Raw genomic sequence first — 20,642 nt, forward strand, 5'->3', positions numbered from 1 at the left:
CTGTGGCAGTAATAACCTTAGATATCATCGTTTTCAGTAGAATTCCAGTCTCTTTCAGGGGAGCTAAACCCTTAAACTCTTGGAACACTGATGTAAATGTTGATTTTGGGAGATTTTAATAGAATATATCTTTAATCTGAGGCTGTGGATCCACCTCCAGCCAGAGTTTCAGCCACTGGGGTCGTCCTGTTATGCAATGGAGTCAGTACTTCACCCTGGCCGCTTACCCCAGCTGCTCGTTCACCACATGTATGTGACTGGCAGTATCTGACCTCATTACCCACTGAGCATGATCTGACATGACACATCCACAGATGTCCAGTTTTGGGCCGACCCTGGCTTCACTTAAATAGATACGAATACTGTTATAATGCTTATTTCCAACTTAAGTACAGTGGTATGTAAAAGTTTGGGCACCCCTGATAATTGTCATCATTTTCCTTTATGTACAGTTGCAAGAAAAATGTATGTGAACTCTTTGGGATTACTTGGATTTCTGCATAAATTTTTCACAAATTTGTCACAACAATAGACAAACACAGTCTGCTTAAAATAATACCACACAAACAAATATATATATATATATATATATATATTTTTGCATGGTTTTATTGAACACAACATGTTAATATTCACAGTGAGGAAGGGGAAAAAGTATGTGAACCCCTAGGCTAATGACTTTTCTAAGAGCTAATTGAAGCCAGGATATGATGAGACTGGATGTGTTGGTTAAAACTGCTCTGCCCTAAAAAAAAAAAAAACACACCAGTTTGAGTTTGCTGTTCTTGAGAAGCATTGCTTGATGTAAATAATGCCTTGCACAAAAGATCAAGCTCTCAGAGGACCTACGTTCAAGAACTGTTGACTTGCATGAATCTGGAAAGCGTTACAAAAGTATCTCTAATAGCCTTGATTTTTATCCGTGTGTCCACGGTAAGACAGACGCAGACGCAGAATGATCAATGAGGTGAGGAAGAATCCTAGAGTGTCAGCTGTTTCACAGCACTACTGGTTAAATATACTGTGGACAGATGAAACCAAAATTGAGTTGCTTGGAAGGAAAACACAACAATATGATATGGCACACCCCTATTAGTAGAATATTTAGAAAAAAGTAAGGCGTCTACTTACTTTTGTGAGATACTGTATATTTTGTATAGTAACTGTACTTATCACTGATCTCTTTGATGTATCTTTCGCAGGTTACATCTACAGGAACTGCACGGCAGCAGGCTGGAGTGACCTGTATCCACCTTACGAGGAAGCCTGTGATTTCGGAGATGACGCAGAGCCCGAATCCGAGGTGAATGAGCTTCTATTTGAAGTCGTTCTTCTGCCCAACCCCCCGTGACCTTAACGTCTAGACTGTCATCCCCGATACCACCTCGGCTTTGATGGGTGAAGCCCATAGACGTCACTGTCTCCTTCATCAGAGGAACAGGGGAGATGTTGTGGAGCAGTGTGTGATCTGAGTCGGATGCAGCTGAGCCGGTATAACTGTCGCCTCAAACTCTAACCGACATTTCCACCGTCTTTCTGTTCCCACAGACAACCTACTTCTCCACCTTCAAGCAGGTGTACACCGCAGGTTACGCCACCTCGCTGATCTCGCTCATTACCGCCATCATCGTCTTCACCTCCTTCAGGTATGCCGGCCGTGCTCTTCAGTCCATTAGCAGCCATTAGTTAATGGATATGTTTCTTTTTTTATTTTAAATGACCCATATTCTACATTTTTCTCTGTAAGATCTGATTATGAAGCACTTAAAAGCAGACGTCATTTGTTTTCCCATCTGTATTTATAGACTAAAATTAAACTTATACCAGATTAATTTATATTGGCATGAAAATGCATTTTCCCCTTACAGATTTCTTTTGTTTTACATTTTTCAGATCATTAAACAAACTGTAATATCAGACAAATACAACCTGAGTAAATATAAAAAGCACTTTTTAAACAATGATTTCATTTATTAAGGGAAAGCTGAGTTCAATTCCACAAAAATCACTCAGGCCTTATTACTGCCAGACCTGTAGAGTCAAGAAATCAAGAATCAAGAATAAAGAGAACCTGTCTGACAACATAAAGCAGATAAAAGATCTCAAAAAGCAACACACTAAGCCGAGATCTAAAGATCTAACAAAGTCATTGATTATCTATCAGTCTTGAAAAGGATACATAGTCATTTCTAAAGCTTTGGGACTCCAGAGAACCACAGTGAGAGCTTCATTATAAACAAATGGAAAAAAAAAAAACATGGAACACTGGTGAACCTTCCCAGGAGTGACCGGCCGACCGAAATTACTCCAAAAGGGCATGAACAACTCATCCAGGAGGTCACCGAAAGAACCCAGAATAACATTTAAAGATCTGCAGGTCTCACTCGCCTCAGTTAAGGTCAGAGACCAGTCAGAAATGGTCTCCATGAAAGAGTTCCAAGGCAAAAAACACTGACCAAACAATGCCCAAAACATACCCATGATTAACTAAAAGACTTAGATCATGCCTTTTATGTGTTTCGAGCTGCGCAAGGCATACTTTTCCTGACGTTATAATAGCAAAGACACACTGACACAAGCTGCATGATGATCATTATCTTCAGCGCCCACCTTCACTTTTACAGATTGATGTTCCTCCATGTCAGCATGCTCCTTTATTCTGTGTAGGTTGAACATCATTGTACATCATTTGTGTTCATTACTGTAATATAATTAACCTTCACTACAGGAAGTTCCACTGTACCAGAAACTACATACACATCAACCTCTTCACCTCCTTCATCCTGCGGGCGAGTGCTGTCTTCACCAAAGATGCTGTGCTCTTCTCCGACGAGTCCCTGGACCACTGCTTCATGTCCACGGTAAGAAAGTAAAGTAAAGTAAAGTATTTTTTCCCTACATTGTTAACAGACCACTGAAGTCACATAAGGAATCATATAGCAACTTAAAGGATGGCTCTTATCTGGGGAGCTGTTAACTTGTGGTTTTTGAGGCTGGTAAGTCTGATGAACTTATCCTGTACAACAGAGGGAACTTTTTTCTTTCCAAGGGCGGTCCTGATGAGTGCCAGTTCCATCATTCTAATGGTTTTTATGGTCTTTGTGACTACACTTGAGGATACTTTTAAAATTCTTGAAAAAACTTACTGGTACTGTAAACTCAGGTCTGCACATTAACCAGAGGTTTTTAATTTGTATTTTATTTTTTATTTTATCACCTTGTTTTTTACCAATATAGTATTTGCTGTATGTATAATCATGTACTAGTGCATATAAAAAAATGATAATCATTGAAAAGTTACTTTATTTCAGTAATTCAGTTCAAAATGTGAAACTCGTATGTTACATAGATGAATTACCCACAAAGTGATCTATTAAGATAAGATAAGATAAGATAATCCTTTATTAATCCCGCAATGGGGAAATTTACAATGTTACAGCAGTACAGAGGAAAGGACAGAGAAACAGGCCAGGAAAAAAAGATATATAAAAACAAATAATGATAAATCTATATATACAAAAACAATTACAGGAAATATATAAAAGCTACTTTAAAAAAAATTATATATAGTAAAGGAAATATATATATATATATATATATATATATATATATATATATATATATACATCTAGTGCATAGAGATATAATTATGGTAGGGTGTGACCAGTATTATTGCACAAAGAGTAGCAGTAAATAAATATCAAATAAATAGTAGATAAAAAGGTGAGAGAAATATTGCACGTTAAACATATTGCACAGATGGTGAAGGTAGATAAGGTGACATGTAGTGAGGTAGATATTGCACACGGTAAGCATTACAGCTATACTGAGTAGTATGTAAGTTTGTATGAAGTACTGAGATAAAAAACTAGTGTTTAGTTTGAGTGTGGTGTGTTGTAAAGTCTGATGGCGTGTGGAAGGAAGGACCTGCGGTATCTCTCCTTCACACAGCGCGGGTGCAGCAGCCGGACACTGAAGGAGCTGTTCAGTGCTTTCAGAGAGTGGTGCATGGGGTGAGACAGGTTCTTCAGCATGTTCTTAAGCTTAGTCCTCATTCTCCTGTCTCCCACCACCTCCACTGGGTCCAGAGGACACCCCAGGACAGAGCTGGACTTCCTGATGATTCTGTTCAGTCTCTTCCTGTCGGTGGTGGAGATGCTGCTGCCCCAGCAGACCACTCCATAAAAGATGGCTGATGCCACCACAGCATCAAAGAAGGTCATCAGGAGTTTCCCCTGCACGCCAAAGGACCGGAGTCTCCTCAGGAGATGCAGTCTGCTCTGACCTTTCCTGTAGAGAGCAGCCGTGTTGTCGGTCCAGTCCAGCTTGTTGTGGAGGTGGACACCCAGGTACTTGTAGGACCTCACTATCTCAATATCCGTACCCTGGATGTTCAAAGGCACCGGAGGAGAGTGTTTGGTCCTGCGGAAGTCCACCACCAGCTCTTTGGTTTTTCCTGCGTTGATCTGCAGGCAGTTCCTCTGGCACCATTTCACAAAGTCCTGCGTCAGTTCTCTGTACTCCTGGTCATCTAATGAATGATGAATTACCCACAAAGTGATGTATTGTAAACATTTATTTATTTTATTGTTAATGATTATTATGGTTTACAGCCAATGAAAACCCAAAAGATCAGTTGTCTCAGATCATTTGAATAATATAAAAGAACAATTGGTACTTTTGGCAGTGTGGGCAGTGTGCCAATTCCTGCTGGAAAATGAAATCCACATCTCTATAAAAGTTGTCAGCAGCGGGAAGCACTGTGCTGTAAGATTTTGGAATTCAGGAATTGGTCTTTTGTAATATTCTAATTTTCTGAGATACTTATTTTTGGGTTTTCATTGAAAGAAATAAAAGCTTAAAATAGATCACTCTGTGTTTAATGCATCTATATAATATATTAGTTTCACATTTTGAAATGAATTACTGAAATAAAGTAACTTTTCAATGATATTTAAATTTTTTACACATACCATCGTTATATACACAGATATAAATTAATTATTGAATTTAGTTTACTAGATATATGAAAATTCAAATCTCAATCTTGAGATCATTGTTTAGTAAGGATGAGTATGATCTAAATAGATATTTAAACTAGCTTTTATTTATGTTTATTGTATTTATAAATTATTATTTGAACTATCTGTATATAGTTTACAGTTGATGAACAGTAGTAAGATTATAGGAGTGAGCTGTAAGGATGAATGAGTGCAGAACCTGGTTTTATTGAGGCTGTAGTGCGTTTGCTCTTCCTCAGGCGTATTAATCTACGCAGAGAGGCGGAAACACAACCCGTCAGCAAGGAACTGAGCTCTCTGTAGGGAAGTGGGTCACGTTTTTTATTTGACTGAGAAACATTAAGACAGGCTTACAGTAAAAGGAAAACAGCTGGCTGGCAAAAGAGAATTGCTTGTGTGTGTAATTCCAGAGAAAATACACTATATGGGCAAAAAAAAAAAAAGGATTGGGACACATAACACATAATCATCTGTTGTTTTTAGGAACTGTCTCTACTCTCCAGAGAGTGCGTTCTATAAGATTTTAGTGGAAAATTGTTGTAAGGATTTGATTGCAGTCAGCTACAAGAGTATTAGTGAGTGGTTGTTGGATGTTGGATACTAGTATTGGATGGAGCACCATCATTTCAAAAAACTCCACAACTCAATGCTGGAAAGCGTCATAACCCACTACCAGTACATCTCATAAAATTAGAATATCATTAAAAAGTTACTTTATTTCAGTAAAACTGATTAAAAAAAACATATACAGCCAATGAAAACCCAAAAATCAGTGTCTCAGAAAATTAGAATATTATATAAGACCAATTGGTACTTTCTGCAGTGTGGGCAGTGTGCCAAGTCCTGCTGGAAAATGAAATCTGCATCTCCATAAAAGTTGTTTTCAGCAGAGGGAAGCATGAAGCGCTGTAAGATTTTGTGGGAAAACAAAACTGCACTGACTTTAGACTTGATAATAAAACACAGTGGATCAACACCAGCAGATGACATGTCTCTCCAAACCATCACTGATTGTGACTCTAACTATGCCAGGACTGGCTGTTAGCATCACGGCTAACCTGCACCCAACCTTCTAAACCTGTCTGCTGTGTCTGTTAGCATCGTGGCTCCAACCATGCTGACTTGTAGCATTGTGACTAACCTACAGTATGCTGCAACAGGGGTTGGACAATGAAACTGAAACACCTGGTTTTAGAGCACAATAATTTATTGTGGTGACGGACAGTTCTGGTGGAAACAGGAGAGTTGAGGTGCACATCGAATTCTGCCGTGATTTGATCAGCCGTGGTTTTGAATGTTTTTTGGATACAATCAGGGTTAGCACCCGAACATCCCTTTCAGACAGCTTCCTCTTACAGCGTCCACAGTTAATCCTGTTGGATGCGGTTGGTCCTTCTTGATAGTATGCTGACATTACCCTGGATACCGTGGCTCTTGGTGCATCACAAAGTCTTGCTGTCTTGGTCACAGATGCACCAGCAAGACGTGCACCAACAATTTGTCCTCTTTTGATCTCTGATATGTCACCCATAAAGTTGTGTGTATTGCAATATTTTGAGCAGAACTGTGCTCTTACCATGCTAATTGAACTTTCACACTCCGCTGCTCCAATTTAGCCATGAAACCTCCTTTCAGTTTCATTGTGCAACCTCTGTATGTTGTCTTAAATATCTGATTAAGCACCTTTAAAGTTGTATGGGTGGGTAAGTTCCCTCCACATGTTAATGCAAGGTCATCTGACTAAAAGACAAAATTACTGAGACAGACACTTCCTGTCTGCAGCTCTGTATTGTAGCTTAGCGTTAATGCATGTTGACTGATCTGTCTTCATCTTCTCTCTGTTTGTTTGTTTGTTATCTTTTCTCCAGATGGCGTGTAAGAGCGCCGTAGCCTTCTTCCAGTTCAGCATCCTGGCTAATTACTTCTGGCTGCTGGTGGAGGGCATGTACCTGCAGACGCTGCTCGCGCTCACCTTCGTCTCCCAGAGGAAGTACTTCTGGTGGTACATCCTGATTGGATGGGGTCAGTGCATCATGGAAATTAGGTCCTAGCCCACAGGAAGGCCAGCGCCTCATTAGCTTCAAAGCTAGCGCACCCTTTTTGGAAGGCGATCAAAGTCGTAAATTTCATTTTCCTGAGAGCGTGTTGTTTTTCTCTGTGAATTTCATTACTGGAGTTAAGCTGTCAGTAAGTTGAGCTCTGTCTCCTTTATTGCAGGTGTTCCATCGCTTGTCCTTATTGTTTGGGTTTTGACCAGGAACTTCTATGATGACAGAGGGTAAGCTAAGTTCAGGCTTCAATTTAAGTATTTAAATATATTTTTTGGTCCCACTTTATAATAAGTGTCCCTAAGTACTATGTAGTTACACGGTAACAATCCATGTAACTACAGTGTAACTACTGATGAAGTACACATTGTTACAGATTAACTACAGAGGAACAGGTTATGTAATTACACATGTGTATTAAGGTTAATTTTGACTTTTGTAAGTACACATGTGTACCAGGGTGAGTGTACTTACACATGTGTAACAATGTGTATGTACTCAATCAGCCCTAATTACATACTAGACAATAGCTGTTAGATAAGTTTATACTCAACTTATTACACACACTATTACACATGTGTAAGTACACACACATTGTTACATACGTGTAAGTACACTTGCTCTATTACTTGTGTAAGTACACTCACCCTGGTACACATGTGTACTTACACAAGTCAAAATCAACCAATGCATATTTTAATTTTTCCTCTTTGTTTTTTTTCCTTTTACAGTTGCTGGGATGACACCGACAACATTGGCGTTTGGTGGATCATCAAAGGACCGATAACAGCGTCTTTGTTTGTGCGTAAAAATGCTAAATATGATGTTATTTTGATCATGTCACACAAACACTTTTTCACAAAGGGCTACATTGGATTGGATATTTTTTTTCCTTTAATAAAATAAATCGTAATTTAAAAAGTGCTTTTTATATTTACAGCTCTGGAAAACAAAATAAGAGACCACTTAAAAATGATGAGTTTCTTTGATTTTACCAAATTGAAAACCTCTGGAATATAATCAAGAGGAAGATGGATGATCACAAGCAGGAGTGAAATAAAGTTATCCAAAAGCAGTGTGTAAGACTGGTGGAGGAGAACATGATGCCAAGATGCATACAAAAAACTGTGATTAAAAACCACCAGGGTTATTCCACCAAATATTGATTTCTGAACTCTTAAAACTTTATGAATATGTAATTGTTTTCTTTGCATTATTTAAGTTCTAAAAGCTCTGCATCTTTTTTCTTATTTCAGCCATTTCTGAAAATTGCAAAATCAGAGAAACTGATTTAGAAACTGAAATGGTCTCTTATATATATATTGTAATATCACTGTTTCTCCAAGTGTTACACACTTATTCTTATGTAAGAATGTCGTTATCAAATGCAATAAAATCTGCATTCTCTTTCCTATCAGGCCAACATCATCATTTTCCTGAATGTGATCAGGATCCTGGTTCAGAAGCTGAAGTCCCCGGGTGTAGGAGGCAATGACACTGGCCACTTCATGTGAGTCTTAAATGTGTTTCAGCTTTTTGGGAAAGCAGATGCAGTGCTGCTAAAAAACAACTCTTAATTTGTGTTCATGTTTTATCAAGTAATCACATTTTATTAAAAACCTCCTTATAGGTTTTACTATAGCAGAAACATGCTTACAATTTTATTTATTGAGTAAATTGAGGAATTGAGGAATTACATTCAGCCAGCATGAAGTCACACATTGCATTAAAAGACATTCGTAACTTGTTCTTATAGCCTACAACACCATGACCAGGCAATACATCATTATATGAGATACAGTATAACTGAATAGCAAAAGGAAGGCAGCTCTAGAGGAAAAGACTACACACTGATGGAGCGTGAAGGTTGGAGGGCACTTGACAATTAAGCACATAACTGTTTTTTTAAGAGTTCAGAAATCAATATTTGGTGGAATAACCCTGGTTTTTAATCACAGTTTTCTGGCATGCATCTTGGCATCATGTTCTCCTCCACCAGTCTTACACACTGCTTTTGGATAACTTTATGCTGCTTTACTCCTGATGCAAAAATTCGAGCAGTTCAGTTTGGTTTGATGGCTTGTGATCTTCCATCTTCCTCTTGATTATATTCCAGAGCTTTTTAATTTGGTAAAATCAAAGAAACTCATCATTTTTGAGTGGTCTCTTATTTTTTTTCCAGAGCTTTAATATTTTTTGCTTTTAATTTAAGATGTCTGCATTGACGTCAGGCACCAAATATTTGCATATTGGATGTATCCTCTTTTTTTAACCACTCACCGTCAGTGTGTAGTCGTTTCCCCATAAACTCATGAACATAAAAAAAACATAAAATCGAACACATTTACACATTTTTCTCCAACTCCAGAAATGAGCTGTTACAGTACAATTCAACACACTGAATCTACATTTCTAGTCTCTACTGCCCTTGGAATAAAGCCAAAGGCCATGCATGCCCCTGGTTGTAATGTCAGCAGTAGTCAGCGCTCAGACCAATCAACCGCTGCTGTGAGAATTTCCCTGCGGTATCTCTGTAATTTTGAAGGGTGATGTAAGTGAATTTTCCACATTAATCTTTAATATGTGGTATTAATATTCCTCAAATTAACAGAGCTGACAGTTATGGTCCATCTGAGGAACTTCGTGGCCTGCTTCTCTGTTCTGGAGCTAGGAGCTAGTGGTAAATTAGCATGTGTTTCTGAGATAAGAAAGTGAGTTGTAAGTCAAAAGCCTCAGGTAGGAAAAGACTGCATGAAGAGTATTAATGTGAAAATGTGAAACAGGGCCTAGTGTTAACTCTGTAACATTAAAACAGGCTAAAATTAAATTGACCTTTTTATAACTACATTTGCTCAATGCCTTCAGCCAAATTAAGCACATTTCATCCTATCAAATTACATAAAAGACCAATTTCTTGTTTATTTCGCCCTCAATTTCAGATAGCATGCAGTTATGAGCCACTTCTGATGAGTATATAGGCTTTTGGGCTTTTCTGGCCCACTGACTAACTGCACAAACTGCAAACAGACGGTCTAAGCTGGTTTATGACAGTCTGATGCTGGTTTAATGCTGGTTGACCAGCATAGCAGTGCTTAAAACACAACATAGACTGGTTTATGCTGGTTTGGTGCTGTTTTGACAATTGGTTACCAGCATACGGAGGCTTAAAACACAATATATGGTGGTTTATTGTTGTCATATTTAGTTTAAGGTTGTTTGGTGTTGGTATGATGCTGGTTTAATTTGATTTATACTGATTTGATTTGTTTTTTTACTGGTTTGATTTGTTTTTTTACTGGTTTGATTTGTTTTTTTACTGGTTTAATTTGGTTTATGCTGGTCTAATTTTGGTTTATACTGGTTTCATTTGGTTCATACTGGTTTAATTTAGTTTATGCTGGTGTGGTGTTTTTATGACAATGGTTGCAAAGCATACCAGAACTCTGATAACTGATAGTTTTATACTGGTCTTATTTGCTTTATGATGGTCTGGGGTTAGTGTCAGGATGGTTGACAGGCATGCCTATTCTCAAATCACAACATATGCTGGTTTATGCTGGTTTAATTTGGTTTATCCTCACTTTTGTTGGCTTATGGTGGTCTAATTTGGGTTTTATATGAATCTGGTGCTGGTGTCATTCTGGTTAACTAGCATAGCAGCACTCAAAACACAACATATGATAGTTTTATACTGGTCTTGTTTGGTTTATGATGGTCTGGGGTTGGTATGATGGTGAAGTGGCATACTTGTTCAAAACACAACATTTACTGGTTTATGCTGGTCTAATTTGTGGTTTATATTGATCTGGTGCTGGTGTGATTCTGGTTAACTAGCATAACAGAACTTAAAACACAACATATGCTGGTTGATATTGGTTTAATTTGGTTTATACCAGTCTAATTTGGTTTATGCTGGTCTAATTTGGACTTTTTATTGATTTCATTTCATTTATACCAGTTAAATTTAGTTTATGCTAGTCTAATTTGGGGTTTATTATGGTCTGGTGCTGGTGTGTTGATGGTTGAATGGCATACCTCTTCCCAAAACCAAACATATATTGATTTATTTTGGTTTATGCTGGTCTAATTTGGACTTTTATTGATTTACTTTGATTTATACCAGTTTAATTTGGTTTATGCTGGTCTAATTTGGACATTTATTGATTTCCTTTGATTTATACCAGTTTAATTTGGTTTATGCTGGTCTAACTTGGACTTTTATTGATTTACTTTGATTTATACCAGTTTAATTTGGTTTATGCTGGTCTAATTTGGACATTTATTGATTTACTTTGATTTATACCAGTTTAATTTGGTTTATGCTGGTCCAATTTCAACTTTATATTGATTTAATTTGATTTTTACCAGTTTAATTTGGTTTATACTGGTCTAAGTTGGACTTTTTATTGATTTCATTTCATTTATACCAGTTAAATTTGGTTTATGCTGGTCTAATCTGGGGTTTATTATGGTCTGGTGCTGGTGTGTTGATGGTTGAATGGCATACTTCTTCTCAAAACCAAACATATATTGGTTTATATTGGGTTAATTTGGTTTATGCTGGTCTAATTTGGACTTTGTATTGATTTCATTTGATTTATATTACTATCATTTGGTTTATGCTTGTCTAATGAGGATTTTATAATGGTCCGGTCCTGGTGTACCGCTGGTTACCTAGCACTCAAAACACAACATATGCTGGTTTATACTGGTTTAATTTGGTTTATACCAGTATAACGTGGTTTATGATGGTTCTAAATTAGTTTTTCATGAAAAGATAATGTGTTCAATGTTTTATTGTGAGTGAAATATGGGTCTATGAGATTGTAATAAAAAGAGAAACCAGCTGTCTAGAACTGTCTGGCTATAGAGTATTACTAACTGGAGAGGACTGTGTTTTTGTAAGAGGAAAAACTGATATTATTGTATAATAACTCCCTCTGTAACTGCACTGCCACAGCCATCTTTAAATATTTACCAGCAGCAGCGTTTCAGAACTGTCTTCAAACCAAACGCCTTTTATACTGACAAACACATGCGTTCATGCAGCACGACTCCCTGTATCCTTGATTTTTCTGCTGAATTCTACTCATACTGGCACTGTGGAGGCAGCTATTGTGTGCGTGTGTTGTGTGTGTGTGTGTGTGTTGTGTGTATGTGTGCTGAAGAAGATGAAGGGGAACAGTGTTCCTCAGCTTCCAGCAGGAGATTCTGTTCATACCAATTAGGACATGGCTGAGAATGGCTAATGTCCCTGCTGTTACAGCATCCTTTATGCATGAGTGAAAATCCTCAACATCCTCACAAAGCTCTCAAATCTCATTTATCACAGTGTGTGAAAACACATACCTACTATTTAAATCGCTTTCCTGGAAAAAGTCATGTGACAGGAACAGGTATTGTGTCCCGTGACTTTTGCCTTCTACCATGGAAGCTGAAAAACACTATTTAGTTGGTCTGATGTTGGTGTTTTGATGGTTGTTTGACATACTTGTTCTGAAAATGCAATATATACTGCTTTATATTGGTTTGGTGCTGGTTTGGTGTTGGTTTGGTTCTTGGTTACCAGCATACTGGGGCTCAAAACCCAATATATTGTGGTTCATATTGATATTATTTGGTTTATGATGGTCTGGAAAACACAAACCTACTATTTAAATCGCTTTCTTGAAAAAAGTCATATGACAGGAACAGTTATTATGTCCCGTGACGTTTGCCTTCTACCATGGAAGCTGAAAAACACTATTTAAAAAAGTAACAATGCTTCTGATGTTGGTCTGATGTTGGTGTTTTGATGGTTGTTTGACATACTTGTTCTGAAAATGCAATATATACTGCTTTATATTGGTTTGGTGTTGGTTTGGTGTTGGTTTGGTACTTGGTTACCAGCATACTGGGGCTCAAAACCCAATATATTCTGGTTTATATTGGTATTATTTGGTTTGTGATGGTCTGGAAAACACAAACCTACTATTTAAATCACTTTCTTGAAAAAAGTCACGTGACAGGAACAGGTACTGTGTCCCGTGACTTTTGCCTTCTACCATGGAAGCTGAAAAACACTATTTAAAAAGCAACAATGCTTCTGATGTTGGTCTGATGTTGGTGTTTTGATGGTTGTTTGACATACTTGTTCTGAAAATGCAATATATACTGCTTTATATTGGTTTGGTGCTGGTTTGGTACTTGGTTACCAGCATACTGGGGCTCAAAACCCAATATATTCTTGTTCATACTGGTATTATTTGGTTTGTGATGGTCTGGAAAACACAAACCTACTATTTAAATTGCTTTCCTGGAAAAAGTCACGTGACAGGAACAGGTATTGTGTCCCGTGACTTTTGCCTTGTACCATGGAAGCTAAAAAAAAACTATTTAAAAAAGCAACGATGCTTCTAAATATATATATCTACGCCAATGTTCTTAGCGGTCTAAACATGAGATAAATGTGTTAAGGAAAATTTCTGGCATATTGCTATCTTGGCAACGGAAAACCCAGGTGCGCCACTGTCTAGTTAAAACCCTGACAACAGTCAACAATCAGACGTTCATTGCTATCTTGGTAGTGAATTCTCAACACAGACGCACAGTAACCCACACTTGTTACAGTAGGTTTCTTCTGCTGAGAAGTGTTGGACATGACCAGCTAGTTGCACTGTTAAAATAGCAATCTGCAAAAATCAGAGCACACCTGGCTCTTAATTGATTTATTGCATGCCTGTTTAGCTATTGCTCCACATTATCTCTCAGTACTGTTGTTTTATTTTTCCTTTTATTTGTTTGTATTGTCACCCTGAGGGGGATTGGTCCTCGCAGCCCCTCAGGTTGGAAGTACTGTTCCATCTAGAAGTCTGCAGTTAGCCAAGGATGTGTTCTGACTCCTCCCTCATTATCAACGCCGCATAAAAGGTGACTTGTGTGGACTTTTTACAGCCTAATATACCAGAATGCACCTCGCAGCAGTATTATAAATTAATTATGAATTAAACCAATTCAATTTATGAAAATTCTATTTATGCAAGGCTTACTTTTCCCGTCGTTATGATAGCAAAGACACAACAGATCGCTAAAATAGGGCTCGTCTTCTCATTCGGTGTTTTTTTGTTCTTTATTTAATTGATTTTCTACATTGTAGATTAATATTAGAGACATGCAAATAATTGGGTGAATTATTGATATTATGAGCTGGAGCTTCACAGCTTGAAGGAAAAGCAACAACTATTGTTCAGCACCTCCAGGAACTCCTTTTTTCAAGACGCTGAGAAAACTATTCCAGGTGACTCTCCCTCATGAAGACACTGAGATTAAAATACAAATACCAAGAGTCTGCAAAACTCACAGACCAATCACGTGTGCTGTAAGATCACCAAGCGCTCTCCTCAGCCTATCAGATCTGTGCAGATGCGAGAGCGCGGAGCCACACAGGAGAAGCAGTTGGAAAATAAAGCGAGAAAAGCTAATACAGATGGTGCGCACCAGAAAAAAAACATTAATTAAAATACTACAGTTATAAAACATACTAACAGTAATGTAACTGAGCACTGTTAGACAAGAGAGCAAAATATTCCACTTTACTCCTCCTGATCAGAACTCCTCAGCAAGAACAAAAAACTCTACTCCCAAAACAAAACTAAGGCAACCCCCAGGGGACAAAAAGCATTGGCAACTCCCCCATCAGTTTTACTCACAACATAATAAAGTCTGATACAGTAATAATATTAAATAAAATAAAACTACAGTTTAAAAAAAAAAAAAGCTGATATTTTGGCCGAGTTCAGCAAACATTTCTCCATATATTATACGATTTATCATTCATGTAATTATTTTATGACAGACAGGCCTAAATCTAATATAAATAAAATTAAATAGAATAAATATAGCATTTTAAAAACAAAGTGAACATACAGATTCACATTATTAGACTCGATAAGTTAAATTATTGAGGGTGTTTCCATTTATTTGATGATGGGTTGATAATGTAATTATTGTGACAGGCCTATTTAAAACAATACATATTGTTGAAATATACTAGTATGTGTAATTTGTTTTTTTCTTTCAGTTGTTGATGAAATAAAACACTGACAGAAGTACTATAGGCTTCTTTAGTAAACAGAATATAACACTGAATTATAACACAAGTTAAAAAAAACGATGGTCCAGACTTTGGCCTGGCGAAATTTTCTCTAACTGGACCAAACTGAATTCTAATTAAATACCCCTGCTCTAAAGTATATATAAAACAATTCTGGTTTAATAATATAATAATTCAGCACGTGTTCCTTTTTTAGCTTTAATACTGTATAGTCTTCAATGTAAAAAAAAAAAAAAATCATAAAAAGAAAAAGAACACACTTCTTCAATGAAATAGTGTGAAATAGTGTAAAGTAGTGTGAAGTAGTGAAGCAGCTTAGCTCGCAATTACACGTTGATTAGTGAACTTGTTTTTTTTTTTTCCACGCTGATGAAGATAACCCAGACTACAGTCTACAGAGCGAGGCGCTGAGAGCGAGCGCCAATGGAACGCAGCGCTGCGTCTAAACACCGCTTCCTCAATTAGCTCATAATAACACACGCGCACATCGTTAGCGCTCGGGCTAAGCTAAGCGTAATGCGAGCAGTGACCCGGCTAATACTCGAGGCTGACCTCCGATCCCAGAAATAGTGCGTTACACAATCAGAAAGTAATACTGTCTGCCTGCCTCTGGTGTAATCAAGGCGTATTGGGAAGCGTGATGTGAAGTGCGCTAACGGCAATTAGCATGGAAATGACAATTAGCCCCAGGCAGCTGGGTTTAAGCCCCTGATGTAATTATAGTTGAGGGAACTTTATTTTTAGATTAAATCAAACGCGTTTCGATGGCCATCGCTTGAGCTAAATAGCCACAGCTTGCTTTAGATGCTGGGAAAGTGTGTTTTTTAGTTTTTATAAGTATATCACCCATGCAGACTGTCAAAACTCATTCAGCCCAGCAGGTTTCCATGTCACATTATGTTGAAGGCCGAATGCTAACACGCTAACACTGCAGCAGTGAAGCCTAGATCCAGCCGTTTCGGGCCAGGGGGTTAGACATACTTAGAGATATTTAAATCTGAAGCCAGAACTCATTATATAACCCGATATCACCCAGTGTTTATGTAGTCACGCATTTGCATTTGCATTTAGAATGGATTATTAGCGAGCGAGAGGTTATGCAGTCCTGACTTTAGCAGCGCCGGTCCCTGGGCTGGGGCCCGGAGTGCAGATCGTGCCCCGAAAGTTATGCTCAGCAAAGTTCAGTTCTTGTTAAACTTAAAAAAGTATATAATAAAGTATATAAATTGTGAAAAAATACATTTTCTGAAACATTATCCAGTAAATACATGCCACTATAATAGTTAGGGCCCAATTTTAGCAATCTACTGTATTTCAGGATGCAATGCAGGATGATTTAGGAAGTTTTTCTGTGTGTCTTTCCTATCGTAACGACGGGAAAAGTACATACAACCTTGTGTGGCTCAAAATGAGCAAAAGGCATGTAATAATTCTTTATTTTTTAATTAATCATGGGTGTGTTCTGGGTGTATCATTCAATAAACAATTATCAGTGTGTCACTTGCTCATCCTTTCCTTTAAAGAGCCAGTTGAGCTCTGACTTTGGCGGATTGCAATTTCAGGGGTGCAGCTACCTGTACATATTTAATGTTTGATGCTTCTCAGCAGAGGAAACTGACCTGCTGGTTCATGCTTGTTCATTCTGGCTATTGTTGATAAAAAAAGTTTGCATAGCTGCCAACAGTCACACGCTATGGGTTTATGCACTGCTGCGCATCCATATATCCAATTTACTGCCAAGATAGCAATGAACATCTGACTGTGTGTTTATTTTAGTCAGTGGAGCACTGACTGTTTTTAGTTGCCAAGATAGCAATACACCAGAAATTTACCTCAACAGACCTCATTTCCTGACCACCACGCCTATCATCGAAGATATATTCAGAAGCGCTGTTGCTATTTAAACGACACAGGTGGAAGGCGTGAAAATAGACTGTTGGCAGGGTGTAAGATAGCAATGAGCATCATGAGTGTAAGATAGAACTGGGATAAAGTTATCCAAAAGCAGTGTGTAAGACTGGTGGAGGAGAACATGATCCTGAGATACATGAAAACTGCGATTAAAAAACAGGGTTATTCTACCAAAAATTAATTTCTGATCTCTTAAAACTTTATGAATATGATTTTTTGTTTTCTTTGCGTTATTTGAGGTTGGAAAGCTCTGCATCTTTTTTGTTATTTCAGACATTTCTCATTTTCTGCAAATAAATGCTCTAAATGACAATATTTTAATTTGGAATTTGGGGGAAATGTTGTCTGTAGTTTATAGAATAAAACAACAATGCTCATTTTACTCAAACATATAGCTATGAATAGCAACATCAAATAAACTGATTCAGAGAAACTGATTCCAGAGCTGTATATCTTAACCGTGTCCACATGTTTTTGCAGGAGGTTGGCCAAATCTACCCTGTTTTTGATCCCTCTGTTTGGGATGCATTACACTGTCTTCGCTTTTCTGCCAGAGAACACTGGAGAGACAGCACGGCTCTACATCGAGCTCGGCCTCGGATCCTTTCAGGTATCTTTGTGTGTGTGTGTGTGTGTGTGTGTGTGTGTGTGTGCGCACGTCTTGCATTCATTTTCTATTTGTAAAAATAAGTAGACACAGTTGTTTTCAAAGGATGTTGTCCGACCATCATACTTTTTACCTAGAAGTAAATAATATTGGCGAAAATTTAATTAAGCTGCTTTATTTTGGGGCTTTTGTTTTTGGTAGGGCGGGTCATTTTTGACCCGTAGGACAAGAGGAGTAATCAGAATGTTATGGTCGCACAAGGGTTAACCATATATGGTGCGGTTTTGGACGTAAAACTCTTCTAAGGGTTAAGAACTCCAGCAGCACTGCTCTGTCTTTAACTCAGCTTAAAGTTGAATCAGTCAATTATCAAGTTCTTTCAGAAATGCATAGGGTTTGTTAAAGCAGGGAACCCACTAAAATGTGCAGGACCAAGAGTCTAAATGTGCATATGCAAGGCCAGGGTTGAGAAATAGCAGCTTATACAATTGGTGTCACTGTTAAAGAAAGCTTTTTATTTAGATTTTTTTGTATGAAAAAAAAAAAACTGAAAACGCATTTCTCTCCTGTTTCCAGGGTTTTGTGGTGGCTCTACTTGTTAAAGCAGGAAACTCACTAAAATGTGCAGGACTAAGAGTGTAAATGTGCATGTCCAATGCCAGAGTTGAGAAATAGCAACTTGTACAATTGGTATCCCTGTTAAAAACAAGCTAAATTGTGAGTTTTTGTATGAAAAAAACCCAACTGAGAATGGATTTCTCTGCTGTTTCCAGGGTTTTGTTATGGCTTTACTTGTTAAAGCAGGAGACCCACTAAAATGTGCAGGACAGGGTGCATCCAAGGCCAGGGTTGAGAAATAGCAGCTTGTACAACTGGTATCCCTGTTAAAAACAAGCTAAATTGTGAGTTTTTGTACAAAAAAAAAAAAAACACACTAAAATGTGCAGGACCAAGAGTGTAAATGTTCTTGTCCAATGCCAGGGTTGAGAAACAGCAGCTTATATAATTAGTTTCACTGATAAAATAAGCTAAGTTTGGAGTTTTTGTACAGAAAACCACAAATAAAAAAGGCATTTCTCTCCTGTTTCCAGGGTTTCGTGGTGGCTCTACTGTACTGTTTCCTTAATGGAGAGGTAAGCCCGGCGCTGCCGCAGCCTCCGCTCATGATACCCTCCTCTCACTGCACTGCAACTCGCAGATATGCGAGCGCTAATGTTATTGTTTTGGACTTGAATTGTCCCCTCAGGTGCAAGCCGAGCTAAAGAGGAGACTGCGGAAGTGGCAGACCCAGAGTCATCTGAGCCCGGGCAAAAAGCGGCGCATCACTGTCACCCAGATCACCGTGCTGGAGAGAGGCGACCCCCAGGCAGCCGTGTGCTCCGGTAACGTCTCGTCGGTGTGAACGAGCAGGCCTGGCGCCGCCGCCGCCGTTGCCGCCTCTACGCGTGAGACGTTAGAGCGTGGGAAGCTGCTGTGTCGTTCTCTGGGATTGAGGAGTTTCGGCACAGCTGGGTTTGTACGCCTGGAAGCGAAGGAGGGCTGGAACTCGGATCGAGTGGCATTAAACGAGAGTGTGAAACCCTGAAGTGGATCAACGGGGGGGGGGGGGGGGGGGGGGGTTGGGGGGGTGGCGGTGGGACGGAGACAGATTCTCGGCTTCAGGAGTCGCATCAAAACCCAGCCTGCGGAACAAAGTGATAAAGAAGGTGTCTGGCTAGACGTCTAGCCGGTTTAATAATTATGAAGAGTGTACCTTTGAGTACAAAAACGTAAAATAGTGTATAGTGCACTGTTAATTTGTTAATTTGTATCACACAGCTGGATTTAGGGCGTGTCGGTGCGTCTTTGGTAAAGTGAGGATGCAAAAAATGCACCTTGTGCTGCAAAAGGCATGTACCGTATTTTTCACACTATATTAGGTGCGCACCGAATTTAAAGGCGCATTATCAATAAATCTATTATATGGTCTATTTTCATTCATTTCATTCAAGTGCACTGGATTATAAGGCACATTATTGCATATTACACTAGCAAGGAACAAGGGTGTCAGGGGCATTAGCAGCTAATCACTACTGCTTATCTAGTGCGAAAAATATGGTACTAATTCTCTTAATTAATCATGGGGGTGTTTTGGGCATAGCATGAAATGAAATGAACCAATCAGTGTGGCAGTTCCCAGATAGCAAAATTTGGAATCTTATTGGAATCTTATCACAAACCGGACCCGGACTGTAGCCGAGCCACATCAACTAAACGGAAATGACTGTTATGCGGATCTGCCGGGGGAAAAATGGATCCGGATCGGAGTCGCCTGCTGTCTGGGTTGCGATTTCCAAGAGCCAGGTGAGCTCTGACTTTGGCGCGTTCGTATTTTAACAGCGCAACGCTTTTGCAGGTCTCAGCAGAGGATACTGACCTGCTTGTTCACGCTGTCAAGATAAGCCAGCAGCTCATTTAAGGGAACAGTAATGTTATTTTATTCTTTATTCTGTTTATGTTGGTGTAAAAGCTGGATTTGCGCACTGCAGAGTTCCTGCATGGCTAAAATAAGTTTGGACAGCTGACTGCTGACTGTTGTCAGGGTTTAAATCAGACAGTTGCGCACCTGTATTTCCCATCGCCAAGATAGAAATACACCAGAAATTTACCTGAACACACCTCAATTCCAGACAACCATGCCCATCAGCGTATATATATTCCTAAACTCTAAACTCAACGCTATTTTAGTGTTGCGTGTGCAAGGCATGAAAGCTATAAGATAGCAACAAGCATCAGGATGTACGATAGGGCCCTATGTCTATTTCAGAACCTCCAAAGACTCCAACATAGTATAAGCAGTTATCGAAGGAAGTGAAAGAAGGAAGTCCGGATTTGGAAGAGCTGGAATTGAAAGCTACTCTTCAAAGCTTCAAAGAAACCTCTGATATACTGTATAACCTCAGGGCTGGTGAGAATATATTAGT

The 20,642-nt window shown here is 38.6% G+C and overlaps 1 protein-coding gene across 1 annotated transcript in view; it reads left to right on the top strand.

The window, feature by feature from the left end:
* Positions 1-19,270, top strand: part of ghrhra (growth hormone releasing hormone receptor a) — a 53,102-nt gene extending 33,832 nt beyond the window's left edge. The window contains exons 4-13 of the mRNA XM_022678726.2: positions 1,203-1,303; positions 1,549-1,646; positions 2,729-2,861; positions 6,890-7,043; positions 7,239-7,299; positions 7,801-7,870; positions 8,488-8,579; positions 17,553-17,682; positions 18,771-18,812; positions 18,926-19,270. Coding sequence (XP_022534447.2) covers positions 1,203-1,303; positions 1,549-1,646; positions 2,729-2,861; positions 6,890-7,043; positions 7,239-7,299; positions 7,801-7,870; positions 8,488-8,579; positions 17,553-17,682; positions 18,771-18,812; positions 18,926-19,081 — 1,037 coding nt within the window. The 3' untranslated portion in view covers positions 19,082-19,270. The remainder of the gene's footprint in view (positions 1-1,202; positions 1,304-1,548; positions 1,647-2,728; positions 2,862-6,889; positions 7,044-7,238; positions 7,300-7,800; positions 7,871-8,487; positions 8,580-17,552; positions 17,683-18,770; positions 18,813-18,925) is intronic.
* Positions 19,271-20,642: the final 1,372 nt, after the last annotated feature.

The sequence above is a fragment of the Astyanax mexicanus genome, chromosome 4, assembly GCF_023375975.1.
Source record: "Astyanax mexicanus isolate ESR-SI-001 chromosome 4, AstMex3_surface, whole genome shotgun sequence".
NCBI classification, from domain to species: domain Eukaryota; kingdom Metazoa; phylum Chordata; class Actinopteri; order Characiformes; family Acestrorhamphidae; genus Astyanax; species Astyanax mexicanus.